Source organism: Perognathus longimembris, chromosome 11, assembly GCF_023159225.1.
Source record: "Perognathus longimembris pacificus isolate PPM17 chromosome 11, ASM2315922v1, whole genome shotgun sequence".
Classification (NCBI taxonomy): Eukaryota; Metazoa; Chordata; class Mammalia; order Rodentia; family Heteromyidae; genus Perognathus; species Perognathus longimembris.
This window is the reverse complement of record NC_063171.1, coordinates 16,946,456-16,973,792: the sequence shown is the minus strand read 5'-3', so window position 1 is coordinate 16,973,792 and position 27,337 is coordinate 16,946,456. Positions and strand designations below refer to the sequence as shown.

At 38.3% G+C, this 27,337-nt stretch overlaps 1 protein-coding gene across 6 annotated transcripts in view; it reads left to right on the top strand.

Annotated features, from left to right (window-relative positions):
• Window positions 1–27,337, top strand: part of Hmcn1 (hemicentin 1) — a 429,493-nt gene that overhangs the window by 364,006 nt on the left and 38,150 nt on the right. For 5 of the 6 annotated variants that reach the window (XM_048358109.1, XM_048358110.1, XM_048358108.1 and 2 more), the window contains 13 exons: window positions 3,036–3,305; window positions 3,957–4,147; window positions 7,140–7,353; window positions 8,848–8,982; window positions 9,785–9,975; window positions 11,879–11,960; window positions 13,252–13,521; window positions 14,305–14,475; window positions 14,601–14,771; window positions 17,618–17,788; window positions 17,973–18,143; window positions 18,576–18,746; window positions 24,299–24,469. In XM_048358109.1, the coding sequence (XP_048214066.1) occupies window positions 3,036–3,305; window positions 3,957–4,147; window positions 7,140–7,353; window positions 8,848–8,982; window positions 9,785–9,975; window positions 11,879–11,960; window positions 13,252–13,521; window positions 14,305–14,475; window positions 14,601–14,771; window positions 17,618–17,788; window positions 17,973–18,143; window positions 18,576–18,746; window positions 24,299–24,469 (2,379 nt within the window). Of the gene's footprint in view, window positions 1–3,035; window positions 3,306–3,956; window positions 4,148–7,139; window positions 7,354–8,847; window positions 8,983–9,784; window positions 9,976–11,878; window positions 11,961–13,251; window positions 13,522–14,304; window positions 14,476–14,600; window positions 14,772–17,617; window positions 17,789–17,972; window positions 18,160–18,575; window positions 18,747–24,298; window positions 24,470–27,337 lie in introns of those variants that run through there. The other variant, XR_007212651.1, reaches the window with a different exon arrangement.

Below are 27,337 nucleotides of genomic sequence, written 5' to 3'. Positions count from 1 at the left end.
TTCCTTACAAATGGAACAATGTCATTCTTTCTGATAGAGGCATAAAATTCCATTGTGTATATGTACCACATTTTCCTGATCCATTCATCTACTGAGGGGCATCTGGGTCGGTTCCAGATTCTCGCTATGACAAATTGTGCTGCGATGAACATTGTTGTGCTGGTGGCATTACTGTGATTTTGTTTGAGGTCTTTTGGATAGATACCCAAAAGTGGGGCTGCTGGGTCATAGTTATACTAAGTGAGCCAGACCCAAAGAAACATGGACTCTATGGTCTCCCTTATTGGGAATAATTAGTACATGTTTAGGCAAGTCATAGCAGAGCATCACAAGGCCCAATAGCTATACCCTTATGAACACATAAGATGATGCTAAGTGAAATGAACTCCATGTTATGGAAACAATTGTTATATCACAGTTGTAACTACTTTCAACGTCCTATGTGTATCTGTAGCTTCTATTATTGATGATGTTCTTGTATCACCTTCCTGTGGTTGTACCTACACTATCTCTTTAATCTTATCTGAGTATATTGGAAACCGTGTTTACTGGTATTGGAAGTAGGAAATTCAAAGGGAATACCAAATTTGAGAGACACAGGGTAAAAAAAAGAGAAACAACTACAAAAGCAATACTTGCAAAACTGTTTGATGTAAGTGAACTGAACACCTCCGGGGGGGGGGGGGGAGGGAAAGGGGGGGGAGGGAGGGGGGTATGAGGGACAAGGTAACAAACAGTACAAGAAATGTATCCAGGGCTGGGGATATGGCCTAGTGGCAAGAGTGCCTGCCTCATATACGTGAGGCCCTGGGTTCGATTCCCCAGCACCACATATACAGAAAATGGCCAGAAGTGGCGCTGTGGCTCAAGTGGCAGAGTGCTAGCCTTGAGCAAAAAGAAGCCAGGGACAGTGCTCAGGCCCAGAGTCCAAACCCCAGGACTGGCCCAAAAAAAAAAAAAAAATGTATCCAATGCCTAACATATGAAACTGTAACCTCTCTGTACATCAGTTTGATAATAAAAATTTGAAAAAAAAACAAATACTAGGTGGGATGTGGCCAAAAGAGAGTTCTCTTACACTGTTGGTGGGAGTGTAAACTTTTTCATCCTCTCTGGGAAACAGTATACAGATTCCTAAGTAAACATAGAGTTTCTGTATGACCCAGCAATTCTATTCTTGGGCATTTACTCAAATGACCACAAACTAGGCCATACTAAAGCCACCAGCATGACCATGTTCATTCCAGCATTGTTTATCATAGCCAATATATAGAATCAACCTGTATGTCCCTCAGTGGATGAATGGATCAATAAAATGTGGTATATATACACAATGGAATTCTACTCATCCATCAGAAAGAATGACATTAATCATTTGTAAGGAAATGGAAAGACTTGGAAAAAATTATATTAAGCACAACAAGCCAAAGCCAAAGAAACATAGACTTCATAATTTCCCTCATTTGTGGTAACTAGAATGTGCCTATAAATCTACAAGTAAACACAGTGAATGACTAAAGTAAATAAACACACACACATACACACACACAGAGAGAGAGAGACATGATAAATTATATAGAACCCTAGTCATTAACATACAGAGGCCAAAGAAGAATATACATAGAAGTGGTGGGCAAAGGCTCAATATTCTGTATGGATGATCATACAAAATATGAAATTCACTCAATTTTCTTTCTGGCAGAGTAATATCCCATGCATATGTGAATTTCATTATAGTGTGGTTTTATTTGTAGTTTGAATATATAAAGCTCACTTTTTTCCAGATCATAGATCCAGTTGCTTTGTGTTTTTCAACATTTATTCAGCATCAGTAACTGGAAATGTATTGTACTGACATACATGTTCCTACTTTTATGGCATTTACATTTTAATAGACAAGAAAAAGTAATAAATAAGGCCAAGGATGATAATTTCAGATAAATGCTATTGGGGGTTCGCCAAAAGACTGAATTAGTGACTAATGGAGATACATAGGGACCATTTTAGCTTATTGGTTATATAGATCTCTCTGGACAGGAGGGGCAAGAACAATGAGCAAAATCAGGCTTGAGTGTCCATGGAGAAAAGACACCATGTGCAATGGCCCTGAGGAAAATGTGGGAAAACAAAACATGTTGATGTGGATAGACAATGGTGAGAGAGATGAGACAGGTGGTCAGGACAAGTGCATTGAAGGCCCAGTACCAGCCCCCCACCATGGGCACACACACACACACACACACACACACACACACACACACACACACACTGAAAGTGATAAAGATAGATCACCTAAGAATGTGATCCACTAAGGGAAGAAGAAACAGACAGAAAAGATGGATAAGGAAAAGGTGAAAAGGTCTAGGACAGGGCATCATTTAACAGTCTCATAAAAGAGAAGACACTGGAAAAGAAGCCAAAGGACACAAATTGAATCCCCAAGACACCAATGGAAAATTAGAGGAATCTAGAAGGGAAGGGTGTTTCAAGAAGAAACTGGACAGCTCTGCAGAATGTAGCTGCATCAAGGAACAGAATCTGAAAGTATTCGTTGGTTTCTATAATTTAAGATGTGATGAGAAAAAATGGTTTCCAGTTGGAGTGCTTTCTTCATTAAGTGATTAAGCCATTTGTTTTTTGTTGCTAGTACCAGGGCCTGAAATCAGATCCTCCAGCTCTCATTTAGCTTTCTTGCTCAAAGCTAGGACTGTACCACTTGAGCCATGACTCTAACACTGCTTTTGGCTGGTTAATTGGAGACAGTCTGAAACTTTTTTGCCCAGGCTGACTTTAAACCTCAATCTTCCAGAACTCAGCCTCCTTAGTGGCTAGGATTACAAACATGAGCCACTAGTGCCAGTGGCAAAGGAAAATTTTGATGTTCCAAACAGAACAAACTCTCTAATGCTTTACAAAGATACAATAAAGGAAGAATTTTGTTTTTGACAAATGTTACTTTGCCATAGCAGGATTGGAGTGGTGTGGTGAGGTCTGTATACTGGTGATTCTCAAATGAGATCTGAACTTTCTTTTAGTTCCTCCAGTCATTAGAAGTCATCCACAAGAATACATCGTTGCTGTGGATCAACCCATCACACTGCCCTGCGAGGCAGATGGCCTCCCGCCACCTGCCATTGTGTGGCACAAAGATGGGCACCCTATTACAGAATCCATCCGCCAGCGCATCCTCAACTCGGGGGCTCTGCAGATAGCTTTTGCTCAGCCGGAGGATGCCGGGCAGTTCACGTGCATGGCAGCCAATGTGGCAGGGTCAAGCAGCATGCGAATCAAGCTCACTGTACATGGTAGGTTGTGTAATGTGAATTCAGTCTGCTGCTTTACTGTGGCAAAAGAGATCACCAAGAACAAACACGGTGGAAAGGAAAACGAACAAAACTCAATATCCAAAATGTGTGTGAAGAGAGTCATAGACCTTACTTGTAACCCTTGCAACACGTGAAATCTTGCAATAATTTGTTTTCTATAGTGTTTTGTGTTATTCAAAGTCTGATGACTTTTGAGTCCTTTATAGTGTCTTGAATAATTCATCTAGTAAATGTTTTATGTGGGACAAATCCAGAAATGAAACCACCATAGTTGGGCTTAGGATTTGGGTTTGGATTGCTTGTTTTACTATCATAAGTAGAAGAAATTCAACGATGTAAAAAGTCAAAGAAGCAATAAAAAGATTTCTAACCCACATGTAAATTGTTTACATGTAAAGTAAATGTGCATGTCTTCCACAGAGTTCAGTACATTAGAATTCTTGCTATGGTCAAAAATATCAGTTCTATTCGTAGTAAAAAAAAATCAATATCTTGATAGCTTATTTTAGAATTCCTATAAGAATGACCCTCAAATAGCTTCTATATGTTGATTTTCAATGGAAAAAAACAATGATTTGAATTTAACTTTCCAAAGTCAATTTTTAATAACTATCTTTTTGAAATTTCTAGTACCACCCAGCATTCAAAGTACAGAAGTACACTATGCAGTCAATGAGAACTCACAAGCTATTCTGCCATGTGTGGCTGATGGAATCCCCACTCCGGCAATTCACTGGGAAAAAGACAATGTTCCTTTATCTAACTTGTTAGGGAAATACACTGCCCAGCCATATGGAGAACTCATTTTGGAAAATGTTGTGGTAAGTTTAATAGACATAAATAGATGCGTTAAGATAGATAGTTAATTCATAGTCTTCATTTTTACTAATTTAACCTGGAAATATATTTGATAATGATGAAAGAAAATATTCATATAAATATATGTCCAATCAAAAATTAGGCATCCATTTCATTTTAAATCCCCAGAAGAAGAATAGCATTTAGCAGATAGAAGGAACCACCTTTTAAAATTGTTCATTGCTCGTGTGTGTGTGTGTGTGTGTGTGTGTGTGTGTGTGTGTGTGTGTGTGTGTTCTGGGGCATGAAATTAGAGCCAAAGCATTGGCTTTGAGCTTTTTCCTTTTCTCTCAAGGCTAACACTCTACCACTTGAGCCATAGCTCCACTAGCCTTTTGGTTGTTAGTTACAGATAAAAACCTCATGGACTTTCTTGCTCCAGCTGGTTTTGAACCACAATCATCAGATCTCAGCGTCCTGAGTAATCCTAGCTACTGGTCATATCAACTTTAGAGTACAATCTCAGTCAAACAACCTGACTTTGGGATTTGCAAGTACATGGCGCTGTGATAGGCTCTTAGTAAGCTATGTCAGCTAACATTGTATTTTCCCAATTCTCTTCCCATCACTTATAGAAAGGAAATTATACAGACAAGCCACAGTGATCTGTCTATGTGTAAGTTGTATCCCAATATCAAAGATCTTAATGGTTAAAAAGTGGGAATCCTAGAATTGGTAAAATGACAATAAATCTTTTTACTTATTTAAATGGCTAAATATCTCTGGTGGGCATTACTCCTATGTCCATGAATAAAAAAATTGTCTGGACTTTAAGGAATTAAAGAGGGGAGCAGGTTAGAATTCAGTGGGACAATGTGAGTCAGATACAACAAAAGAATACCAGTGTCTACTAAATATTAGAGGAATGACATAAATAATATGTAGATGGGCTGGCATGTAATAAATGTATGATTCAGATGTTTAAATACTTCATTTCCACAAAATCTTTTATTTTTAACTTAATTTGTCACAATCTAAGAACTTAAAACCAATTAAATGGCATGTGGTAAGGGAATTTTTATATGGAATAAGATTTATTCTTATTTGCCTTTTTTTGAAAATACAAAAGAATTTAGATTGTATCTATAATGAATGGTGGTTAGTTGTATGATATATTTCTAATTCTTGGTGCTTTTTTAACAAAGAATTTTAGTCTTAAAATTAGAAAAGAGAAATAAGGTCTGTAATATGTCCTTTAATTCATCCAAAAGCATTCAATCATCACTTCAACTCTTATTTATTAATGAGATCAGGCACTGGGAAAATACCAGAAAACAAATATTAAAAAATCCTTGCCCTTATGGAGTTTATTCTAGAAGAGGAAGAAGATAGATGACTTAAGAAATACACAATAAAAGTAATATACAATGTATACAATTTCACAAAAATGTGTTATAAAAGTGAAGTAAAAAGGGTCTCTGGAGCTGGATTAGTGCAGACCACAATTTTAAGTAAGATGATGGTTGAGAAGGTGTTTTAAGCCAAATCTGAGGATCAACAAACTATTCAAAGAAAAAGCAACCAAGGAAAGAAAATAGGCCAAATGAAGAGTGTAAGTGGGAATGGCTAGCTGAACTTGAGACCCAAGAGGCTAGTAAAAGCAAAGAAAGAGAATAAAATGAGACAGAAGTCAGAGGAAATGGGAGTCAGATCATGTAGTCTTCGAGATCATTGGAACAAATTTGCCTTTTACTATTCCTAAAAGTCTGAGTCTTGACGATATTTCTGCAGGATCATGTTGGCTTTTATGATGAGACCAGATTGTAGGGAGGCAAGGGCAGAAGCAGAGAGACCTGAGGGAAGGCAAATGAGAAATAATAGAATGAATAATTAGAATGTTTCAGAGGAGTAAGAAGTGGTAGGAGGCTACATGTACTTTGAAGTTAGTACAAGTGGGATTTGAGAGGAAAAAGTAGCTAATGACTGAAATGCCTGCTACCAAAGGCACGAACAACTTAAAAGGATACAATAGTCATCATCTGAGCAATAAATAATAGGATATAAATAATGATTTGTTCTATTGAGTCCAATTTCCTTCTCATGCCCCCTATTATCACTATATATCAGTTAACTGTAAAGGAGAACTAGAATGAGCTCAATACAATTGGAGTTTGGAAATAAGATATAGATACTGAGAGATACTGGTTGTCTTCAACACGTAGGTGGTTGTATAAAGCCATAATACAAGGTGATATTATGAAGGAGCTTATATCAAAATACCATAAGGATTCCCCACATCTAATTCCATGTAGATATAGATGAAAAGGGTACCAAGAATGAGCCCTCTCCTGTTAATATTAAGTAGATAGAGAAGGAAAAAATAGTATTGTGATCAGGAAACTAGAAGACTGTGGTGTCCAAGGGAAGACAAAGTTTGACAGTGGAATGTTGCCAATCAGACAAGTAATTGAGTGATGGGAGTTGGCCATTGGCATTAGCTAGTGAAGCCCAAGAATTGTAGGTAATTTAACTTCTATGCATTTTTAGTGATTTTGAGGATGAATATGGCTAAAGTACTTATTTGCAAATGTGAAAATAGAACAATGAAACCTGCTGGAACTTTTTTTCCTCTGAATTTTTTAAATTATTTAAGTAGTTGTAAAAAGGAGACACTATTCAAAAAAATTGGAACTGTTTTAAGATGAGGCAGAAGAAATAGAGGAGAGAAATGCAGGGAGGGCCATAGGATCAAGTTACATTTTTTTATGCATGAATGTATGTATGGAGATGACACTAAACCCCTTTGCAACTCATGTATGCTAAGAAAAAAATCTTAAGTTAAATAATAAATTATTCTATGCAAAAACTAACCTAATGATTTAGCTTTTAAAAAGTGGAAATTTTATTATCTTTAGATAAGAGTGCTCCTTTGGGGAACATGTTCTCCAGTTTTATGTATTTTGTGTAATGTGAGATTCTGACATTTTATGCACTGTGATTTTTTTTTCATTTTAGCCAGAAGATTCTGGGCTATATACATGTGTTGCCAGCAATGTGGCAGGAGAAGATACACATACCATCACCCTGACTGTGCAAGTTCTCCCTGCATTCACAGAACTTCCAGGAGATGTGTCATTAAATAAAGGAGAGAAGCTGCGATTAAGCTGTAAGGCAACTGGTATGCCACTGCCCAAGCTAACATGGACCTTCAATAACAATATCATCCCAGGTCAGTGATTTCACACTTCAGAAATGAATCCTTATACCAGTAGAGAAGTGGAGATCAACCTCTACTGGATCTGGTTACAAATAGAGTTGATTACTTTAAATATTGTTAACCATGCTGCAGCTTGGAATTTACCCTTTTCCTTTATATATGCACTGTATTTCTTCTTTCTGTAGGAATAGATGGACTACAGGTCTACATAGTATGTGTTGTTAGAAATTCTTTTCAAAATGTCCTCTCTCCATGAGAAGATAATATTGTAAATGTAGGCAGCTAAATTTGAGCCTCTTTTACATCATTGATGACTTAGTGAAGGTGGCTACGGCTAGAGTTGTGTAGTCTTGCCATACTACAGAAAATCCAAATTCTTCACTGTGTGAATCCAGTGCAAATCAATTTCACTCTATGTAGATAATTACTAGTCACTATGGATACTGCATGACAAATGTCCACTTTGTCACTCAGCCTTGTCATCAGTGTAAAGGAACTAAATAGCAACAATTTGTCCTTTGCCAAAATTGAGTTCAGCTATGCTGGACTCTTAGCTTTTTATTGACTGACTTTCTAGAAAAGGGAAATAAGACTGAATGTTTTCTTTTGTAAAAATTTGTGTTAATGACTGGAACTCATCAACTGTATTATCTTAGTAATGACTGAAGAGAAACAATGTCTAAAAATTCCAGTTAGCACTGTTTTCTGAATACAGTACCAATTCAGCTATTTAAACTTTTAAACCTTCATTATCCGCTTTTGTACTCAGCATTGCCAATTTTTTGTTTTAATAAACAGGTTAAAACATACAAAGTAAACATACTACTCAACATAATTAGATTTAAGCTGCTCTAATTATAATCTTATTTGGTTTTAGTAAACTGTCACCATATCATGTGAATCTTACATTCTCCTCTGGATTTCTAACTGCCTTAGTAAATATTTATAGCATCACCATGTATGATTTATAATTTATAGAGAGGCTTAAATTATTACAGATTTGATCATGTGGTTTCTATGACCTAACAAGCATATGTTTTCATGACTTGCCTTCTGACCTGACAAGTCAGTTGAATTATAACTAAAAAAGTGTTCTTGTTATTGATGGAAATTGTTTTGGAGGGAAAGTACCAGTTAGATAAATGGAATGGAAAATGTCATGTTCCTGAATGAAGGATTTTTGAAACACAGAGAGACTATGAGCTTCCTTTAGGCAGCAGATCAAAATGAAAGATGTACTTTCAATCTAAAATAGTTTCTGAATGATGTTTGTTTGCTTTCTCTCTTCCTGTTCCCTCGGCTGTTTTTCATTCTTCAAACAAGAGTCGCTAGAGTAGTTAGGAGGGAGGATCAGAGGCAAAGGCAGTGTCTTCATGAGCTCCTTTGGTTCCACGGCTGCCCAACTCATAAATCTAACCTGTAAAACACTGCACTGTCCTGAATTTTTTCGAAGTCACTAAGAGGCATTCAAGCATTCGTGTTGTTTCCTAACTTGTTTCTCCTCAGCCCACTTTGACAGTGCAAATGGACACAGCGAACTTGTTATTGAAAAAGTGTCAAAGGAGGATTCAGGTACCTACGTGTGCACCGCCCAGAACAGCGTGGGCTTTGTGAAAGCAATCGGGTTTGTTTATGTGAAAGGTGGGTCAAAGTGTTCCTTTCTAACCTGTAATTTGACTGATAATGAGTGGGTTGTATTTTGTTTCCTTATTACATACTAATACAATGTTGATTCCATTTATTAGGCCATTTTTTAGCCCAATTTCACAAATGTACTAATTCATGAGGGGGGGAAACAACCACCATGAACATTTAACTCAAATGTGAGAAAGAAGTAAGTGAATAGATCATTTTACACAAAATCATCCCCTTAGAGAACTGAAATTGACCAAATCATTGGAGTGAGGGGGCAGGGTAGGAGGAGTCACTGATTCTGGAAAAAATCTGTGAAGTTTTAAAATAACTCTTGCCCTACTTTACTAAAGTGTCTTTCTTTTTAAAATTACCTTTAAGTTAGTTGTGCAAAGATACTTCAATTCAACATGTCAATTTATGAGTACAATGCATCTTGATTGATGTCACTCCTTCCATCCTTTTCTCTCCCATTTTCCCCCATACCACCCATCCCTTAAAGTTACCTGGTTCCATTTTCACTTGTGTACATTGAGTATTATGATTCTATTTACCCACGTTTCCTCTCTCTTACTCATCTGCCCTCCTCCCAGCCCCTTAAGCCCCACTCACCTTAGACAAAACATTGCCACTTTTGTCATTCATTTTGTTGAGCAACTGCTTAAGGGAGTTAGACCATCCAAATCCTCCCATGTCTACCCTACTTTGGTTCATTGGTGTATGCATGCATGTGGCCCTGTATATGTTTCCATAGGGGTCAAAATTCACCAAGAAATTAATTTGACTTGGTGCCTATCCTGTTACTTTCCAGAACCTCCAGTCTTCAAAGGTGATGACCCATCTAACTGGATTGAACCACTTGGTGGTAATGCAGTCCTGAACTGCGAGGTGAAAGGTGAACCTGTCCCAACCATTCAATGGAGCAGAAGAGGGGTGGATATTGAGATCAGCCACAGAATCCGACAACTGGGCAATGGCTCCCTGGCCATCTATGGCACTGTGGTAAGTCACTCTGAAATTATGGATGTATTCTTAAATTGCCACAGTCATTGGCCCTATATACCTGCCATAGATGAGAAAATGTTCTCTTCCATTACTCAAAATTTAATTTAAATGCTGTATAAGAAACTTCAAAAATTATATATGAATGGAGTACCAGGAGATGCTTCACACATGTATACATGTATAATATTTAAATCAGGTTAAACATATTGATCTCATTAAGCAATTATCCATTCTTTTTTTTTTTTTTTTTTTTTGGCCAGTCCTGGGCTTTGGACTCAGGGCCTGAGCACTGTCCCTGGCTTCTTCCCGCTCAAGGCTAGCACTCTGCCACTTGAGCCACAGCGCCGCTTCTGGCCGTTTTCTGTATATGTGGTACTGGGGAATCGAACCTAGGGCCTCGTGTATCTGAGGCAGGCACTCTTGCCACTAGGCTATATCCCCAGCCCCAATTATCCATTCTTTAAGGTAAAAACACTCGAAATCCTTGTTTGCTATAATATAAAGCATATGATTTTTATTTGTTCACTCTGCTGTGCAATAACACACTAGACCTTTTCACTTCTATATAATTATAACTAAATATGTATTGGTCATCATTTTCTACATTTTTCTCCCTACTCCTCCAGAGACTGGTAGCCACCATTCTCCTCTCTCTCATATAAGATCAGCATTATAGATCCCACATATGATTGACATCATGCACTGCTGCTCTTTCTGCACCTGGCTTATTTAACTTAACATGACTACTTCTAGATCCTACAAGATTTCCTCCTTTATTATGGTTGAATAGTATTCCTTTGTGTAAACCCCATTTACTTTATCTGTTAACCAACTAAGTTCTTTTAAAAACAACATGAAAACAGTGAGACAATATGTTGGAAATTAACTGTAAAACTCGTGGTGGAGGCAGGGAAAGTGGGGGAAAAACGAGGGAGGAGGTAACAAATACGACAAAAAAATGTACTCACTACATTATGTATATAACTGTAAACCCTCTGTATATCACTTTGACAATAAAATTAAATACTGAGGAAAAAACAAAAGCAACAACTCAAACAATCGTTGAAATTGGTATTTTTTGGTCCTTTCAAGGAAATACCATAATTAAGATAATTTTGCTGCCCATTTTCTTATCCTTGTCCTATTATTTAACAAGAAGAAATAACATTTCCATAGATTTTTTTAGAACAAAAACACTGAAAATTTACATACACTATTCCAAATAAAAATACATTTCATCAGTAAGCAGATAATTATTTAGATTTTCTGAAAGCTTTAGTAATTCAGAAAATGATGGGGGTTTTTTTCATCTCAAATTATCTTCACTAAAACGCCTCTGGTTAATTAAGCATATTTAGTAGGCTTTCATTGTGTAAATAGTCAAAATAACAAATAAAATATCAACCTCAAGTCATTATTCTCCTTAATTTTACTTCATTAGATATTGTCAGTCATTCATTTTGAGGTTATTTCTAGTCATAGTTGTGCTCACATCAAGTTGTCTCAGGCTTCTTAGTGCCCAGGCCCTGAGTTCAAGCCCTTGTAACTGGTATGCAAGCAAAAAAATCTAATATTTATTCATTTGCACTGACCAACAACTTTGATGAGATTTAGGACATCCCTAACTGGTGTTTTAAAGAGGTGGTCACAGAACAATGTTATTCTTGCTCTGGTTTTCTATCAATTATTATTCTTGGTTAAAAAAAAAAAAAGTTTGGAACATCTGTTCCTGTTCCTCCTTTTAAAAATTATTTATGAGGTTAGACCTACTAGGTTTGACTATTTTCATGAAAATGGTTTCTCAAAAACAAAATTGCAAATAAACCAGCACCATGACAAAAACTGGGGATTTTTCCCCCCATATAGATTCATATTTTTATAAAAATCTTTGTTTCCATAGAACGAAGATGCTGGCGACTACACATGTGTAGCTACCAATGACGCTGGAGCAGTGGAGCGCAGCATGAGCCTCACACTGCAAAGTAAGCTGCTCAGCGGAATGCATGTGAAACTTTCTCTATGCCGTGGTGCCCAGTGGAGACTACTTACTTCCTTTAGCTCTGCAGAAGTTCAGTAGTGGTACTGTTCACAGTAGGTATCATTTAGTTTTCTGCTTTTAGGGAGCACCTGTCATCACATCTGAAAACTGGTACATTTTGTGCAGGTACTTCTCTTTATTTTATCTAACTTATACATTATAAAATTGCAATTGACTACTGTAACTTGTTCAGTTAAGTTTACTACTGTTCTTGCCGCATGCATATGAAGATGTCATTTTATTCTTAGCCCCATGAAAAACTAGGATTGCACACATGAGCCACAGGCAGCAGGCCTTCTTAGTAATTTCTAATGCCGTTCTTTTTCTTCTTATTTCCAGGGGCATGTTTTTAAAATGTTGTCCATATTAGCAAATACATATCTTTTCTATGGGCATATTCAAGTACAAGTAAAGAGTTGCTGATATAATTTACCATTGTGCTATATACTTGTTGAGACTAGAAATGTCTGTTATCCATGTATGCTAGCACAATGCCTGGAAAATAATAAGATCTCAATGCATATCTGTTGTATGAATGAAGACCCATGATGAGTTCATAGTGAATCTTTACCTCAAAAATGATCAAAGGATGGGGCTGGGGATATGGCCTAGTGGCAAGAGTGCTTGCCTCGTATACATGAGGCCCTGGGTTCGATTCCCCAGCACCACATATACAGAAAATGGCCGGAAAGGGCGCTGTGGCTCAAGTGGCAGAGTGCTAGCCTTGAGCAAGAAGAAGCCAGGGACAGTGCTCAGGCCCTGAGTCCAAGCCCCAGGACTGGCCAAAGAAAAAAAAAATGATCAAAGGAAAGAGGAATTTCACTATGTGAGACAAAGAATAGCAATTGATTTTACCAGGTTATTAAACTGATTAGAAGTTGTAACTGTTACATCTCAGTTGTATAACGGGAATCCTGAAATAAGTATTGTTTTCAAGGACACAAAGGCTTAGGGGAAGTAGTCAAGAGTGCAGTCAGAATTTGAATCTAGAAAGCCTAAAAATAGGGCCCATGCTGTAGACTTACCCTGGCATTTAATATTTTTGTATTTACTAAATAAAACAGGGCTACAATGATTTTGTCAACAGCCATTACAAAGTTACAAGTTACTTTTATTTTTGTTTTGTAAACAAATCAGCCTGGTTTTTTTCAAAATAATATTACCACATATTTATAATAAAAATGTTAACACAGCTGTCCAAAATCTAAGACTCATTGTGCACTTTTTTCCCATAGGTCCTCCTGTTATCACTCTTGAGCCAGTGGAAACAATCACTAGTGCTGGTAGTAAAGTCATACTGGATTGTCAGGCAACTGGAGAGCCTCATCCGATTATCATGTGGTCCCGCCAAGGACACACCATTCTCTGGGATGACCGAGTCAGTGTTCTGTCCAACAACTCATTATATATTTCGGCTGCACAGCAAGAAGATACATCTGAATATGAATGCGTTGCTCGAAACTTAATGGGTTCTGTACTTGTCAGAGTGCCAGTCATTGTCCAGGGTAAGTGTGATCAGAGGATATTCATGTTAAACTCTACCTGGGGCAACTCTAGTCATAAAAATGATTACTATATTGCTGGGCATCAATGGCTTATGCCTATAAACCTGGCTGCTTAGGAAGCTGAGATCTGAGGATCAAGTTTCAAAGCCAGCATAGGCAGGAAAGTTCATGAGACTCATATCCAATTAACCACCAAAAAGCCAGAAGTAGAACTGTGGCTCAAGTGGTAAAGCACTAGTCTTGAGCAAAAATGCTCAGGTACAGCACCCAGTCCCTGAGTTCAGTGAATATATATCAGTATCCATAACCTTCTCAATCCAAGTCACTTTTAACTATAGGATAGTTCTAGATGATGGAAACAGAACAAAACTAACATCATGCTTTACAAACTAAAGGAAACAAAACAATGCAGAATACAGTTGTTATTATTGTTTTTAATACCAGGTCAATAATTCAAAATTCCAAACAAAGTTTGGAATGTATTCTCAGAAATCAGCAATATTTTTATTTAAGTAATGAAGCCTATTCAAAGGTAAAGACTCCATGAACTTCTTGATTGCTAACTTCCAGCCTCACATTCGTGTGAGTCAGGATGGGACCTGAGGAGGAATTCTAATACACTATGGAGTTCTTCTTTCACTCATATATGTTAATTTTACCATAGATGAAAGCTCCAATAAGCTATTCATTAGCAAGCACAGGTTCAGTACATAACTTAAATAGAACTTGATTTATAACTTTGATTTACAAAAGGGTAGACAAAGTGCAATGCTCTCTTTGCAGTTCATGGGGGGTTTTCTCCCTGGTCCTCCTGGAGATCCTGCAGTGTGAGCTGTGGAAAAGGCATCCAGAAGAGGAGCCGACTGTGTAACAGCCCTCCTCCAGCCAATGGTGGCAAACTGTGCCTTGGGTCGGACTCAGAAACCCGAACCTGTCAGAACAAGCTGTGTCCAGGTACACAATGGATTAGGCATGTTGTTAATTGACATTAATTTGCACTCCTTACCTATGGATGGCCTCGTGTTAGTATATGAATTGCCATGTACCTTATAGTGCAAAAACTGTTCACCTTTCTATAGTGGATGGCCACTGGTCAGAATGGAGTCTTTGGGAAGAATGCACAAGAAGCTGTGGATGGGGCAACAGAACCAGGACCAGAACTTGCAATGACCCGCCAGCTCAGCATGGTGGACGGCCATGCGAAGGGAATGCTGTGGAAATCATGATGTGCAATGTGAGGCCTTGCCCAGGTGAGAGTCCGCCAATTATGAGCCACCAATAATATTATGATAAGCATCCTAGCAGGCAGGAAGCTTTATTATTATGGTCGCTTCTTCACTGTGATAAGGGTAGAGCTTCATCTTGGAGAATACATTCATTCTGGTGTTATTCATAGATTTGTGAAGAAATGATATTCATTAATGGCTCTGCACTGTTTTCTATTTTTATAATCATACTGAGTAGCTACAAAAAAAAATCCTAAGATTTTAGAAGTAATGGTATCTTTGGGTAACATCTAGTGCAGCCCTCCATTTCTAAATAAGAAAAGTGAGAACTTAGAGATTCACTCAGGAATCATCACTGGTGTTCACTCATCACTGGTGAACAGTGAGCAATTAAATATAGCTACCCTTCACCAAAACCCAACACATGATACAACTGTGCTAGCTGGCTTGTAGATGTGTCTTGATAGACTTTGTACTTTGTGGATGTGTCTTGATAGACTTTGTATTTGAAGGCTCTTTCAGATTCAAGTGACAGAAATAAAACAAACAAACACAAGTAGAAAATTCATTTTTCAGGTCTGATGGAAGGCAAGGATTTTGCCAATGCTTTTATGGATTTTTCCATCTCTCATCTCTGCATCTCTGTTTCTCTTTTGTTGGGCTTGACCCTCATTCAACTCTTTTCCTATAGAAGAATCCATTGCTAGCAAAGACTGGCTCAGAAGGATTTTGTCATCTAAGAGTCAGAGGGGAAAAAAATGTTCTTATCAGCCTATCAGTGCTTTCTCAGCCTGTGAAAAGGAACTCTGATTTTGAAGTTACCACCTGCTCATGTCTAAACTCAGCTGAGTGTAGGCAGAGTCCTATGATCAGCTGATACAATGTGCCCTCCTAGTCAGGGTCAAGAAGGGAAGGCTTCCTTGTCAGGCAGCTTGAAAACAGCTTTAATATCCACTTATAATCCTGTGTGAGTCAGTTACTACTACAAAATTTGCATAGAACTGATTTCCTAACTCTGCCATAGGTTCTACACCTATTATTGACTTTCTATCAGAGAGAATTATTTTTTGCTCTTTTATTTCCTAATATATACCACTGAGGACATAGATGTTGTACAACAGTAGAATACTCAGGTATCTTACAATGGTTTATAATACATTATTATTACTATTAATTATTATCATTATTATTATATTCTGATACTCAACTTATCCTGGGTTTTGTTAAGAGTCTTTATGTTAGTTTCAGTGTCCCCCTGAGATAGCTCCATGGTTTTGTAAGTCATTGTCTTATGGTGCACATTATCTACACATAGCAGATAAGTAAACTAGGCATACAGATCCCAACTCAGTTACCTGAGCTAACACAGCCAGTGAGGACAGACCCACTCATGAGTGTCTGTCCCAGAGTCCTTGTTCCTAACTCTAGCTCTGACTTCTACTTATGTGTAATAGCTACTATTAAATAAATTTTAAAAAGTCACCCCAAAACTAATCCTCCAATAGGAAAAAATCCTTTCACACTATATAACTTTTTATTGTCAGAGTTTGGGCTTTGGTTAACCAACAGCCCTAAGAACAGAATGTGCTAAAATAATTGGAATTGTAAACATTTTGCCAAATTTATCATATATGAGGATTTTGAGCACCTATAATTTGAGTTATGACTGAAACCATCTTGAGTATTATCTGCCTCATAGTTAAAGCATTCTCCTTTCCTCTTAAGTTTATTCAAATTGTTAGTGCAAATGTTTGTTGGTTAAAATAGATTTGCATCGACTATGTTTGCCACTGCCTACAAAGTATAAGCTTATGTAGTCCACTTAGTAAGAAACAGTATGAGGAAAATGCAAATATTTAAATATTTAAAATTTAAATATTTTCTTAATGAAGCAATCAAATGCTAATCTTATTGATTAATTTTTAACTTGTTATCTGGCCCCCTCATAGGTTGTATTAACAGAATTAGAAATGGCCTTATTTGGGTTCACATCTTTGTCAAACAGGCCACATTTTATGAGGCCCATATCTAGAAAGTTCCCTTTAAGGAAACATCATGACCTGACACTGGCTTGCACGTAAAAGAAACAGTAATGTTGACTCCCAGCCCACACACCTGGTAGGAAACATAAAGCTGTGCCAGCCTTGTGGTCAGATGCTGTAATATGTTAGTTACTAAAAGTAAGGCCTTACTCCTTGGAAACTCCTGGTCAGGTTTTTCTGTTGTTTGGGAAGTAGGTGAGTGTGTTATTCAGAACTTTGAATTTGTGAACCTTATGTAATAGAAAAAAAAATTCCGAAGAATTACAACTGTGCAAATCATCATGTTGTTGAAAGAGTCAGGTACATGTGTATGTATGAAGCCGCATCACATTTAACAATGTACTCTCACAGCCTGGGATCCAAATTAGCATTGTTCATATTTTTGTGTTGTCCATAACCACATCTAGATCTGGAACCACATCATAATTTGCAAGAGGCTTCTGGACTTTCTCCAAAGCTCCTGGGTGCTTCCACTTTTCCAAAGCACCAAATCTAGACAGATACTTAGCATCAGCATCATTTAAACAATTAGGATATGTTTACATACAGTTGCTTGATTAAATTTAATTTTAATAAAATTGTCCCCATGGGATAATGTTAAGCATTTATTTTGACCTTAGGTAAGCCTTTTAAATTTCCCTAAACACAAAATTCTTCTGGAATCCAACCATTAGGAAAAAAGAACAACAACATTTGTTCTTTTTCCTTTGTTTTAATTGTAGTTATTTTAGATTGTGGACAAAGCAACTCATGACTCAGTTAATTTATTTGTTAACCTGCTGTTTGTTAACCTAATGTGGTTCTCTGTGTCTCTTGGGGTGTTTGTAGTTCATGGGGCATGGAGTACCTGGCAGCCTTGGGGTGCATGCAGTGAAAGTTGTGGGAAAGGGACCCAAATGAGATCAAGACTTTGTAATAACCCACCACCATCATTTGATGGACCCTACTGCAGTGGGGCGGAAACCCAGGTGCAAGTTTGCAATGAAAGACACTGTCCAGGTAAGACTAAGACCAACACCTGTCTCTTCTTATGTAACCTCTGTCTTATATCTATGTCTCTTATCAGTAAGAATCTATTCCCGTTTGACTGTACCCACAAGAATATCACACAACTTAAAAATGGCCAGGGTTTCATCTGCTTTTTAGGTAGTAACCAAATGCCTATGTTCTTCTGTTGATCCAGTTGATGGTAAGTGGGCCACGTGGACCAGCTGGAGTGCCTGCACTGTATCCTGTGGAGGAGGTGCCAGACAGAGAACAAGAGATTGTTCTAACCCTGTCCCCCAGTATGGGGGAAGAAGATGTGAGGGAAGTGATGTCCAGAGTGATTTTTGCAATAGTGACCCTTGTCCAAGTGAGTGTTGGAAACAGTGAGTCAACATTATATTTTCTTTAAGTTTCATTATGAACTTAAGTCCTTCATGTTAATATTCTAATACTTGGTTCCTGGACCTTTGGTTTGCACTGCCACCATGTTGTAGGTTTATGGTGAGCTAGGGGTTCTGTTCTGCTTTACATCAAAAGCAGAGATTGTGGATGATTGTAAATAAAACATAGCAAATGGACTTGGAAGGGAATCACAAAATCTGCTGAGTATCTACTTGATGTCTAGTCAAAACAGCAGCTGAGCTTGTTGCCTTGGACAGTTGCCCATTTATAGATTCATATGTTTCTGTTTATTTCCAGGGAAAGACTTTTTTTTACACTGTCTTTTGAATGAATTTCATTGTTTATCCCTGCTAGTTTTCAGAGTTCTGTTTTGATGTGAAATTGCTCCCTGTTGTAGCCCACGGGAACTGGAGTCCTTGGAGTGGCTGGGGAACTTGCAGCCGGACATGTAATGGAGGGCAGATGCGACGGTACCGTACCTGTGACAACCCTCATCCCTCTAATGGAGGAAGAGCTTGCGGGGGGCCCGACACCCAGATCCAGAAGTGCAACACTGACATGTGTCCTGGTAAGGTTCTTGATTCCTGACCCTAGTTCCTTCAGAGCTCACTGTTGAAGCCTTAGAATGAAAGTCCTATAGGCGGGAGCACCCTACCGGTAGGTGTAGGTTTTTTGTTTTTGTTTTTGTTTTTGTTTTTTAAGGGACAAAGGATTTATTTTGATTCATTACTTCAAAGGATTCTGTTCTCCTTTCCTGAGACCCATGCACTGGACACAACATGACCACAGTGGGAAAATGGAACAGAGAATTACCACACCTCCTAGCAGCCAGAAAGAAGGCTGAGGGAGACACTGAAAATGACAGAGAAGGGAGGGAGGAGAGCAGAGGGAGGAGGAAGATGGAAGGGAGGAGGAGGAGGGAGAGCAGAAGAGATTCCTGGTAGAGCCTTCAAGCACATACCCAAAATGACCTGTTTCCTCCACCCAGAAGTCTACAAGTATTCCACAATAGCCCAGTCCACTGGGGACAAAGTTTTAAAAGCAGGAGTCTACTGGGAATATTACATTATCAAAACACAAAAACATGAATATATTCTATTAAGCAAATTAAAAACACACTTGATACCCAGGCACATGTGAAACGTTTTTGAAAATGCTGGGTATCTTGACATTTAGCCATTTATTTCTAATTTTAAAAATAATTGTGCATCTTACAGCAAGCTATAATGCTATTTAATATACTTTCTAAGCACCTTCTGTTACTTGTAAAGATATGCTCATCAGTAACCTGCATATAGGTAATTTGAGAAGGCATCTTGAAAAGCACACTTTTTCCACATTATTGAAAATGTTATACCAGTGACTACATACATAAAATCAGTAAACTCTTTTTTTTCAAATTTTTATTATCAAACTGATGTACAGAGAGGTTACAGTTTCATACGTTAGGCATTGGATAAATTTCTTGTACTGTTTGTTACCTTGTCCCTCATACCCCCCTCTCCACTTCCCCTTACCCTTTCCCCCCCTGAGGTGTTCAGTTCACTTACACCAAACAGTTTTGCAAGTATTGCTATTGTCGTTGTTTGTCTTTTTTTACCCTGTGTCTCTCAATTTTGGTATTGCCTTTCAATTTCCTAGTTCCAATACCAGTATACATGGTTTCCAATATACTCAGATAAGATTACAGAGATAGTGTAGGTACAACCACAGGAAGGTGATACAAGAACATCATCAATAATAGAAGCTACAGATACACATGGGACGTTGAAAGTAGTTACAACTGTGATATAACAATTGTCTCGATAACATGGAGTTCATTTCACTTAGCATCATCTTGGGTATGGGGCCTTGTGATGCTCTGCTATGACTTGCCTAAACCTGTACTAATTATTCCCAATAAGGGAGACCATAGAGTCCATGTTTCTTTGGGTCTGGCTCACTTCACTTAGTATAATTTTTTCCAAGTCCTTCCATTTCCTTACAAATGGGGCAATGTCATTCTTTCTGATAGAGGCATAAAATTCCATTGTGTATATGTACCACATTTTCCTGATCCATTCATCTACTGAGGGGCATCTGGGTTGGTTCCAGATTTTCGCTATGACAAATTGTGCTACAATGAACATTGTTGTGCTGGTGGCATTACTGTGATTTTGTTTGTGGGCATTTGGATAGATACCCAAAAGTGGGGCTGCTGGGTCATAGGGGAGTTCTATATTGAGCCTTCTGAGGAATCTCCATACTGCTTGCCAGAGGGCTGAACCAGTTTACATTCCCACCAACAATGAAGTAGGGTTCCCTTTTGGCCACATCCCCTCCAACAATTGTTATTGTTAGTTTTCTTGATATATGACATTCTTACTGGGGTGAGATGGAATCTCAATGTTGTTTTGATTTGCATTTCTTTTATGGCCAGTGATGTAGAGCATTTTTTCATATGTCTCCTGGCCATTCTCATTTCCTCATCAGAGAAGTCTCTTTGTAAGTCTTTAGCCCACTTGATGAGTGGGCTATTAGTTCTTTGCGGTTTTGTTTTGGAAGAGGGTAATTTTTTTTTCTCAAATTTTTATTATCAAACTGATGTACAGAGAGGTTACAGTATCATACGTTGGGCATTGGATACATTTCTTGTACTGTTTGTTGCCTTGTCCCTCATGCCCCCCTCCCTCCCTCCCTTTCCCTCCCCCCCCCCGAGGTGTTCAGTTCACTTACACCAAACAGTTTGAGGGTAATTTTTTTAGTTCTGCATATATTTTAGATATGAGGCCTTTGTCCGTTGAATGGCCGGTAAAGATCTTCTCCCAGTCTGTGGGCTTTCTGTTTATCTTGCGAGCTATGTCCTTTGCCGTGCAGAAGCTCTGCAGTTTGATGCAGTCCCATTTGTCCAACCTTTCTTTGATTTGTAGCCTTTCTGGGTCTTTGTTAAGGAAGTTCTGTCCTGCGCCAAGGAGCCCAAGTGTTTCTCCTACTCCTTCCTTTAGTGTTTTCAGTGTGTCTGTTTTGATTTCGAGGTCTTTAATCCATTTGGAATTGATTTTGGTGCAGGGTGATATATAAGGATCTAGTTTTAGTTTGTTGCATGTGTTGAGCCAGTTTTGCCAGCACCACTTGTTAAAGAGGCTATCTTTCTTCCATACTATTGTTTTAGCTCCTTTATCAAAGATTAAGTAGGCATAGTTCTGTGGGTTCATTTTTGGGTCTTCAATTCTGTTCCATTGGTCTTCAGGCCTGTTCCGGTGCCAATACCAAGCTGTTTTTATTACTATAGCTTTATAATACAGCTTGACGTTGGGTATTGTAATTCCTCCAGCACTGTTCTTTCTGCTTAGGATTGTTTTTGCTATTCTAGGTCTTTTACTGTTCCATATGAATTTCTGGATTGCTTCCTCTATTTCATTAAAGAATGGTGTTGGGATATTACTAGGTATTGCATTGAATTTGTAGATAGCCTTTGGCAATATTGCCATTTTGATTATATTAATCCTCCCAATCCAGGAGCATGGGAGGTTTTTCCATTTCCTTAGTTCTGACTTAATTTTGTTTTTCAAGCTTTTCAAGTTCTCATCAAAGAGGTCTTTCACTTCTTTGGTTAAGGTTATTCCTAGGTATTTTATGTTTTGGGGGGCTATTGTAAAGGGATTTGCTTTCCTGATTTCAGCCTCGGTCTTCGGGTCGTTAGCATAGAGAAAGGCCGTTGATTTTTGAAGGTTTATTTTATATCTTGCAATTTTGCCAAAGTTTTGGATCAGCTCTAGTAGCTTGGGGGTAGAGTCTATGGGATTCTTTAGGTATAGGATCATGTCATCTGCGAAGAGAGAAAGTTTAACTTCATCTTTTCCTATTTGGATCCCCTTTATATTTTCTTCTTGCCTAATTGCTCTGGCTAGGAATTCTAGTACTATGTTGAAGAGCAGGGGAGAGAGTGGACATCCCGCCTTGTTCCTGATTTTAAAGGGAATGGCTTTAGTTTTTCCCCATTTAGAGTTATGCTTGCTTTTGGTTTGTCATAAACTGCCTTGATTATATTCAGGAATGTTCCCTGGAATCCCAGTTTTTCCAGGGGTTTAACCATAAATGGGTACTGGATTTTATCGAACGCTTTTTCCGCATCCAGAGATAAAACCATGTGGTTCTTTAGCTTGCTCCGGTTGATGTGGTGGATTACATTAATTGACTTGCGTATATTAAACCAACTTTGCATCCCTGGAATGAAACCAGTTTGATCGTGGTGTATGATTTTTTTGATGACCTGTTGAAGTCGATTGGCCAGAATTTTGTTGAGAATTTTTGCGTCTATGTTCATCAGGGAAATTGGTCTGTAGTCCTCTTTCCATGATGAGTCCCTGCCTGGTTTTGGGATGAGGGTTATACTGGCTTCATAGAATGAGTCTGGTAGTGAACGTTCTCTTTCAATTTCATTGAAGAGTTTGAGAAATATTGGTGTGAGTTCTGTCTTGAAGGCCTTGTAGAATTCTGCAGTGAATCCGTCTGGACCTGGGCTTTTCTTGGATGGGAGATCATTTATTGCCGTTTCTATTTCAATACTGGATATGGGTCTGTTTAGAAGGTTTAAATCTTCATGTTTGAGTTTGGGGATATGAATTTTTTCTAGGAAATCGTCCATTTCTTCCCAGTTCTCGAATTTGTTGGCATAAAGGTTTGCAAAATAGTCCCTTATTATTTTCTGAATTTTGGTTATTTCTGTGGTGTTGTTACCTGTTTCATCTCTTATCTTGTTTATTTGAGTCTGCTGCCTTCGTTTCTTGGTCAGGTTTGCCAGGGGTCTGTCTATCTTGTTGATTTTTCCAAGAACCAACTCTTTGTTTTGTTTATTCTTTCGATGGTTTTTTTCGTCTCTACTTGATTTAATTCTGATTTGATTTTAATTATTTGCTTCCGTCTATTGACGTGGGGTTTGGCTTGTTGTTCCCTTTCAAGGTAATTAAGGTGCTTCTTTAAATTATTGAGTTGCTTTTTCTCCAGTTTGTTGAAGTATGCACTCAGAGATATAAATTTTCCTCTGAGTACTGCCTTTGCTGTGTCCCAAAGGAGCTGGTACTTTGTGTCCTCAACTTGGTTGAATTCCATGAACATTTGAATTTCCCTTTTAATTTCTTCAATGACCCTCTGATGGTTCAGCAGTGTGTTGTTTAGTCTCCATGAATTGTAGGATTTTCTGTGGTGGCTGATTGAGTTGAGCTCTAATTTTATTCCATTGTGGTCTGAGAGAATGCAGGGAATGGTTTTGATACTTCTGAATTTGTACAGATTTTCTTTGTGCCCTGTTTTGGAGAATGTTCCATGTGCTGCCGAAAAGAATGTGTATTCTGTTGTTGCTGTGTGGAATATTCTGTAGATGTCGGTTAAGTCTAGTTGGTCTATGCAATTATTTAGTTCTGTGGTTTCTTTGTTCAGTTTTTGGCGTGTTGATCTGTCCAGAGGTGATAGTGGGGTGTTAAAGTCCCCAACTATCAATGTGTTTGGGTCTATGAGTGTTTTTAGAGTCAGTAGTGTTTGATGAAGTTGAAAATCAGTAAACTCTTTAAGGAGCTTCTCATTTTGTTTCTTTTCTTCTGTTGATTCCTTGGGCTTGAGCTCAGGGTCTGTGTGTTGGGCCTGAGCTTCTTTGCTCAAGGCTAGCACTCTACCCCTTGAGCCATCGTTTGCCTGCTGACTTTGGGGCAGTCAGGAAGAGTCTCATAGACTTCCTGCCTGGGCTGGCTTCAAAAAATAATCTTTTGTTCTCAGCCTCCTGACAAGCTGGGATTACATAGCTGAGACACTCGGGCCAGGCACTTTTGATGTGAATGATATGTTTCCATATATTTTATGTAAGTTATCTCAGGGCTATCATTTGACTTAGAGGAGCTCCCACCATTACTGCCCAAAGGAGATGTTTAAGGACAAATATCAGGAGTATTCTGAGGGCCTGACCAACAGACTTGGTAACATCCGTGTACTGAGGACGACCGAGGAGACCCAAATGCCTTAGACTACATACCCAGGCACTCACCTTTGACATAGTCGTGGCATTCTTAGACACTTAGGAAGGAGAGAATATGTATAGGTTTTAAAAAGCATCTGTATGCATTTAGACCATCCCATTCTTGTTCCCAGTGGATGGAAGCTGGGGAAACTGGCAGAGCTGGAGCCATTGTTCTGCCTCTTGTGGAGGAGGTGAAAAGACTCGGAAGCGGCAGTGTGACAATCCAGTGCCATCTAAAAGAGGTCGTTCCTGTCCAGGAGACACTACTCAGGTATCCAGATGCAGTGTTCAAGCATGTCCAGGTGAGCACCGAATTCAGACTGGGGCAGGACCATTGCTGGCACATTCCAAGCCTTTGTGAGGTCAGAAAACAAGATTCTACGTTCAGCCTGTTATTCATAAACAATTCCAGGGACAAGTGAAATTAAGGGGCAACGTGTTTTTTCTCCTAATTGTTGCAGTTCTTTTCCTATGCTCATGTCTAGGTTTTAGCCTGTTTATCCCCTTTACAGATTTCCTAGTCTCAGAGGACGGACTTGTAGTGATAGTAAGAAGACCAGACCAGTAGTTTCATATTGTTGAAGTGGGAATATATCCGTGGGTTTTACAAAGCTGTAAAATCGCTTTAGAATTTTTTAATTGAGTATATTTATGGGCAGAGTGAGAAAATTTTACATTAGACAATTTATAGGATGCAGACAAGCTAAAAAGATGTCCGTCACTCAGTGGACCATCATACCTGTCCCACATTATCAACTGGTCACTAAGAGTTATGAAGCTCTTCCCTGAAGGTTTGGTGGCAGTTCTGACTTGAGATGAAGCATGTTGTAATGAAGTCTTTGATGGTGACAGGTTCCCACTGGCCAATGGACATCCAGATAGAACAATTTCGTTAACAGAGTCTGGCAGAAGGATTTAAAGATTCCCATCCAGGAAGCCTACACTAGAGATAGCTATTGTGTGCTAGGACTCAAATTCCTGTGTTACAGTAGAGAGCGAGGTTTGAATGGGAAGCCATAGGTGTCAGGAATGACCCAGAGTACCCAGGACCTAGTAAATCAGTGCCTCTGCTAACCCTTGCTCCCCATGGTTAGGACCAAGGATGAGTGGCCCCCAGGCCCTGACTATCCAATTGCTGCTCTCCTGCAATCTTTATGATCACTCTTTAGGATCTCTGCTCCTTTTAGTTTCTTAGATGTAGAAATCACCCCAACAGGCAATTTTCTCTACTGGAAAAATGCTTCTCCTGTCCTCTGTGACTTAGGGAAGACCCAAGTAATCTTTAGTTGAATATTAAGGAATTATTTTTACTTTCTTTAAGACTTCCCTGTAACTATAATAAAAAAAGACTTCCCTGATTAACATCTGTCTCTCCTATTACAGACATAAGCTCATAGACCTTGTAATGACAGGTGTCCATCTTTCCTTTTCTTTTTTTTAAATTATTATCTCTAAGTAGTTGCATAAAGCAGTTGCCATTCAGCAACACAGTCTATGAATATAATGCTTCTTGATCAATGTCACCTTTTTCAACATTCTCCCCCCGTCCCTCCCAACCCCCACCCCTTCTCTCCATTTTCTTACTTTTGTAAGACTTGGGTTGAACTTTACAACTGCATTCTTCCCCCATACCACTCCTCACTCATCTGTGCCTCCCACCTTCAACGCACACCACCTCCCACTTGAAGTACCCATTTCCTGGTGTTTTTGTTGCTGAACTGTACATTAGTGCTTCTAAGAAATTACATTGAATTCTCTCCTAGATCACCTGTATTTCAATTAATACATTCATGTATGCTTGCATACCATACCTAAATGTTTACTTTTTTATTTATAAATTAATTCTAGCTTCTACATGTGATAGAAAACTTGTATCTTTTGTCTCTCAATGCCTAACTTAGCACTTAACTTTTTTCTAGCTCCTTTCTTTTCATTGCAAATGACTCAGCTTCATTCTTTCTAATGGATGAGTAAAATTCCATTGTGTATATATACCACATTTTCTTAGTCCCCTGGTCCGTTGATTCCATACCTTGGCTATGGTGAATAGTAGTGCAGTGAACATGGTTGTGCATGTGGTCTTACTAGTTTGTAATCTTTTGGATTAAATGCCCAACAGTAGAATTGCTAGATCATAGGGTAGCTTTCTATGTTTAGTTTTTTTCAGGAACTTCCACACTGGTTTCCATTCCCACCAACAGTGTACTTGTGTTTCATTTTGCTAACACCCACGGCATTTGTATTCTTGATAGTGGCCATTCTAATTGGGGTGAGATGGAATCTCAGTTGTTTTGTCAATCTTTTATTTTCTTGCACATTTTCCTTCTTGATATTTGACAAATGAATATAGAGCAGAAAACTATCAACATGAAAAATGTTTTCTCTCACTCATCAAGTAATACAAATGAAACTATGAAGAACTATATAGTTATTGATTTCTAAAGTAGAATGCAATTGCACTTCCCTCTAGTAGGTAATATATGATAATAATGGAGTCTACAGTACCTTATAACTACTTTAAGATATGTTAAAAGACATCAGATAAGTATTTGGTTTTTTTTACTATAAAGGAATCTCTTCTAAATGAGCTCCTCTCTTGTCAAAACCTGAAATTCATCTAAAAAATTGTTAATGCTGTTATTCCCTAATAACTAACAATTTTGTTGAACTACAGAAAGAATTCATCAAAACACTGTAGAAATACTTCTTAAACTTTATAATACTTGTTTTTCAAACATATTTCCTTCTGTGAATTTATATTACAAAAGTACAATAACTTTTTCTCCTTTCTCTCAAGCCAAGAATTTTCCATTATACATGCAACATAAAGAACTTAAGCCAGGCACTGGTATTCATGCCTGTAATCCTAGCTGCTCAGAAGGCGAAGATGTAAGGATTGTGGTTCAAAGCCATCCCAGGAAGGAAAGTCTGTGAGACTGTTATCTCCAATTAACCACCAAAAAAAAAAAAAAAAGGCCAGAAGTGGAGCTGTGGCTCAAGTGGTAAAGTACTTCCCTTGAGCAAAAAAGCTTCGGGACAGTATCCAGGCACCTTAGTTCAAGCCCGAGAAACAGCACAAAGGAAAAGAAAAGAAAAAAGAAATTGGTTGCCAGGCACTAATGACTCATGCCTGTGACCCTAGCCATTTGGAGGCTAAGAATTTGAGGATC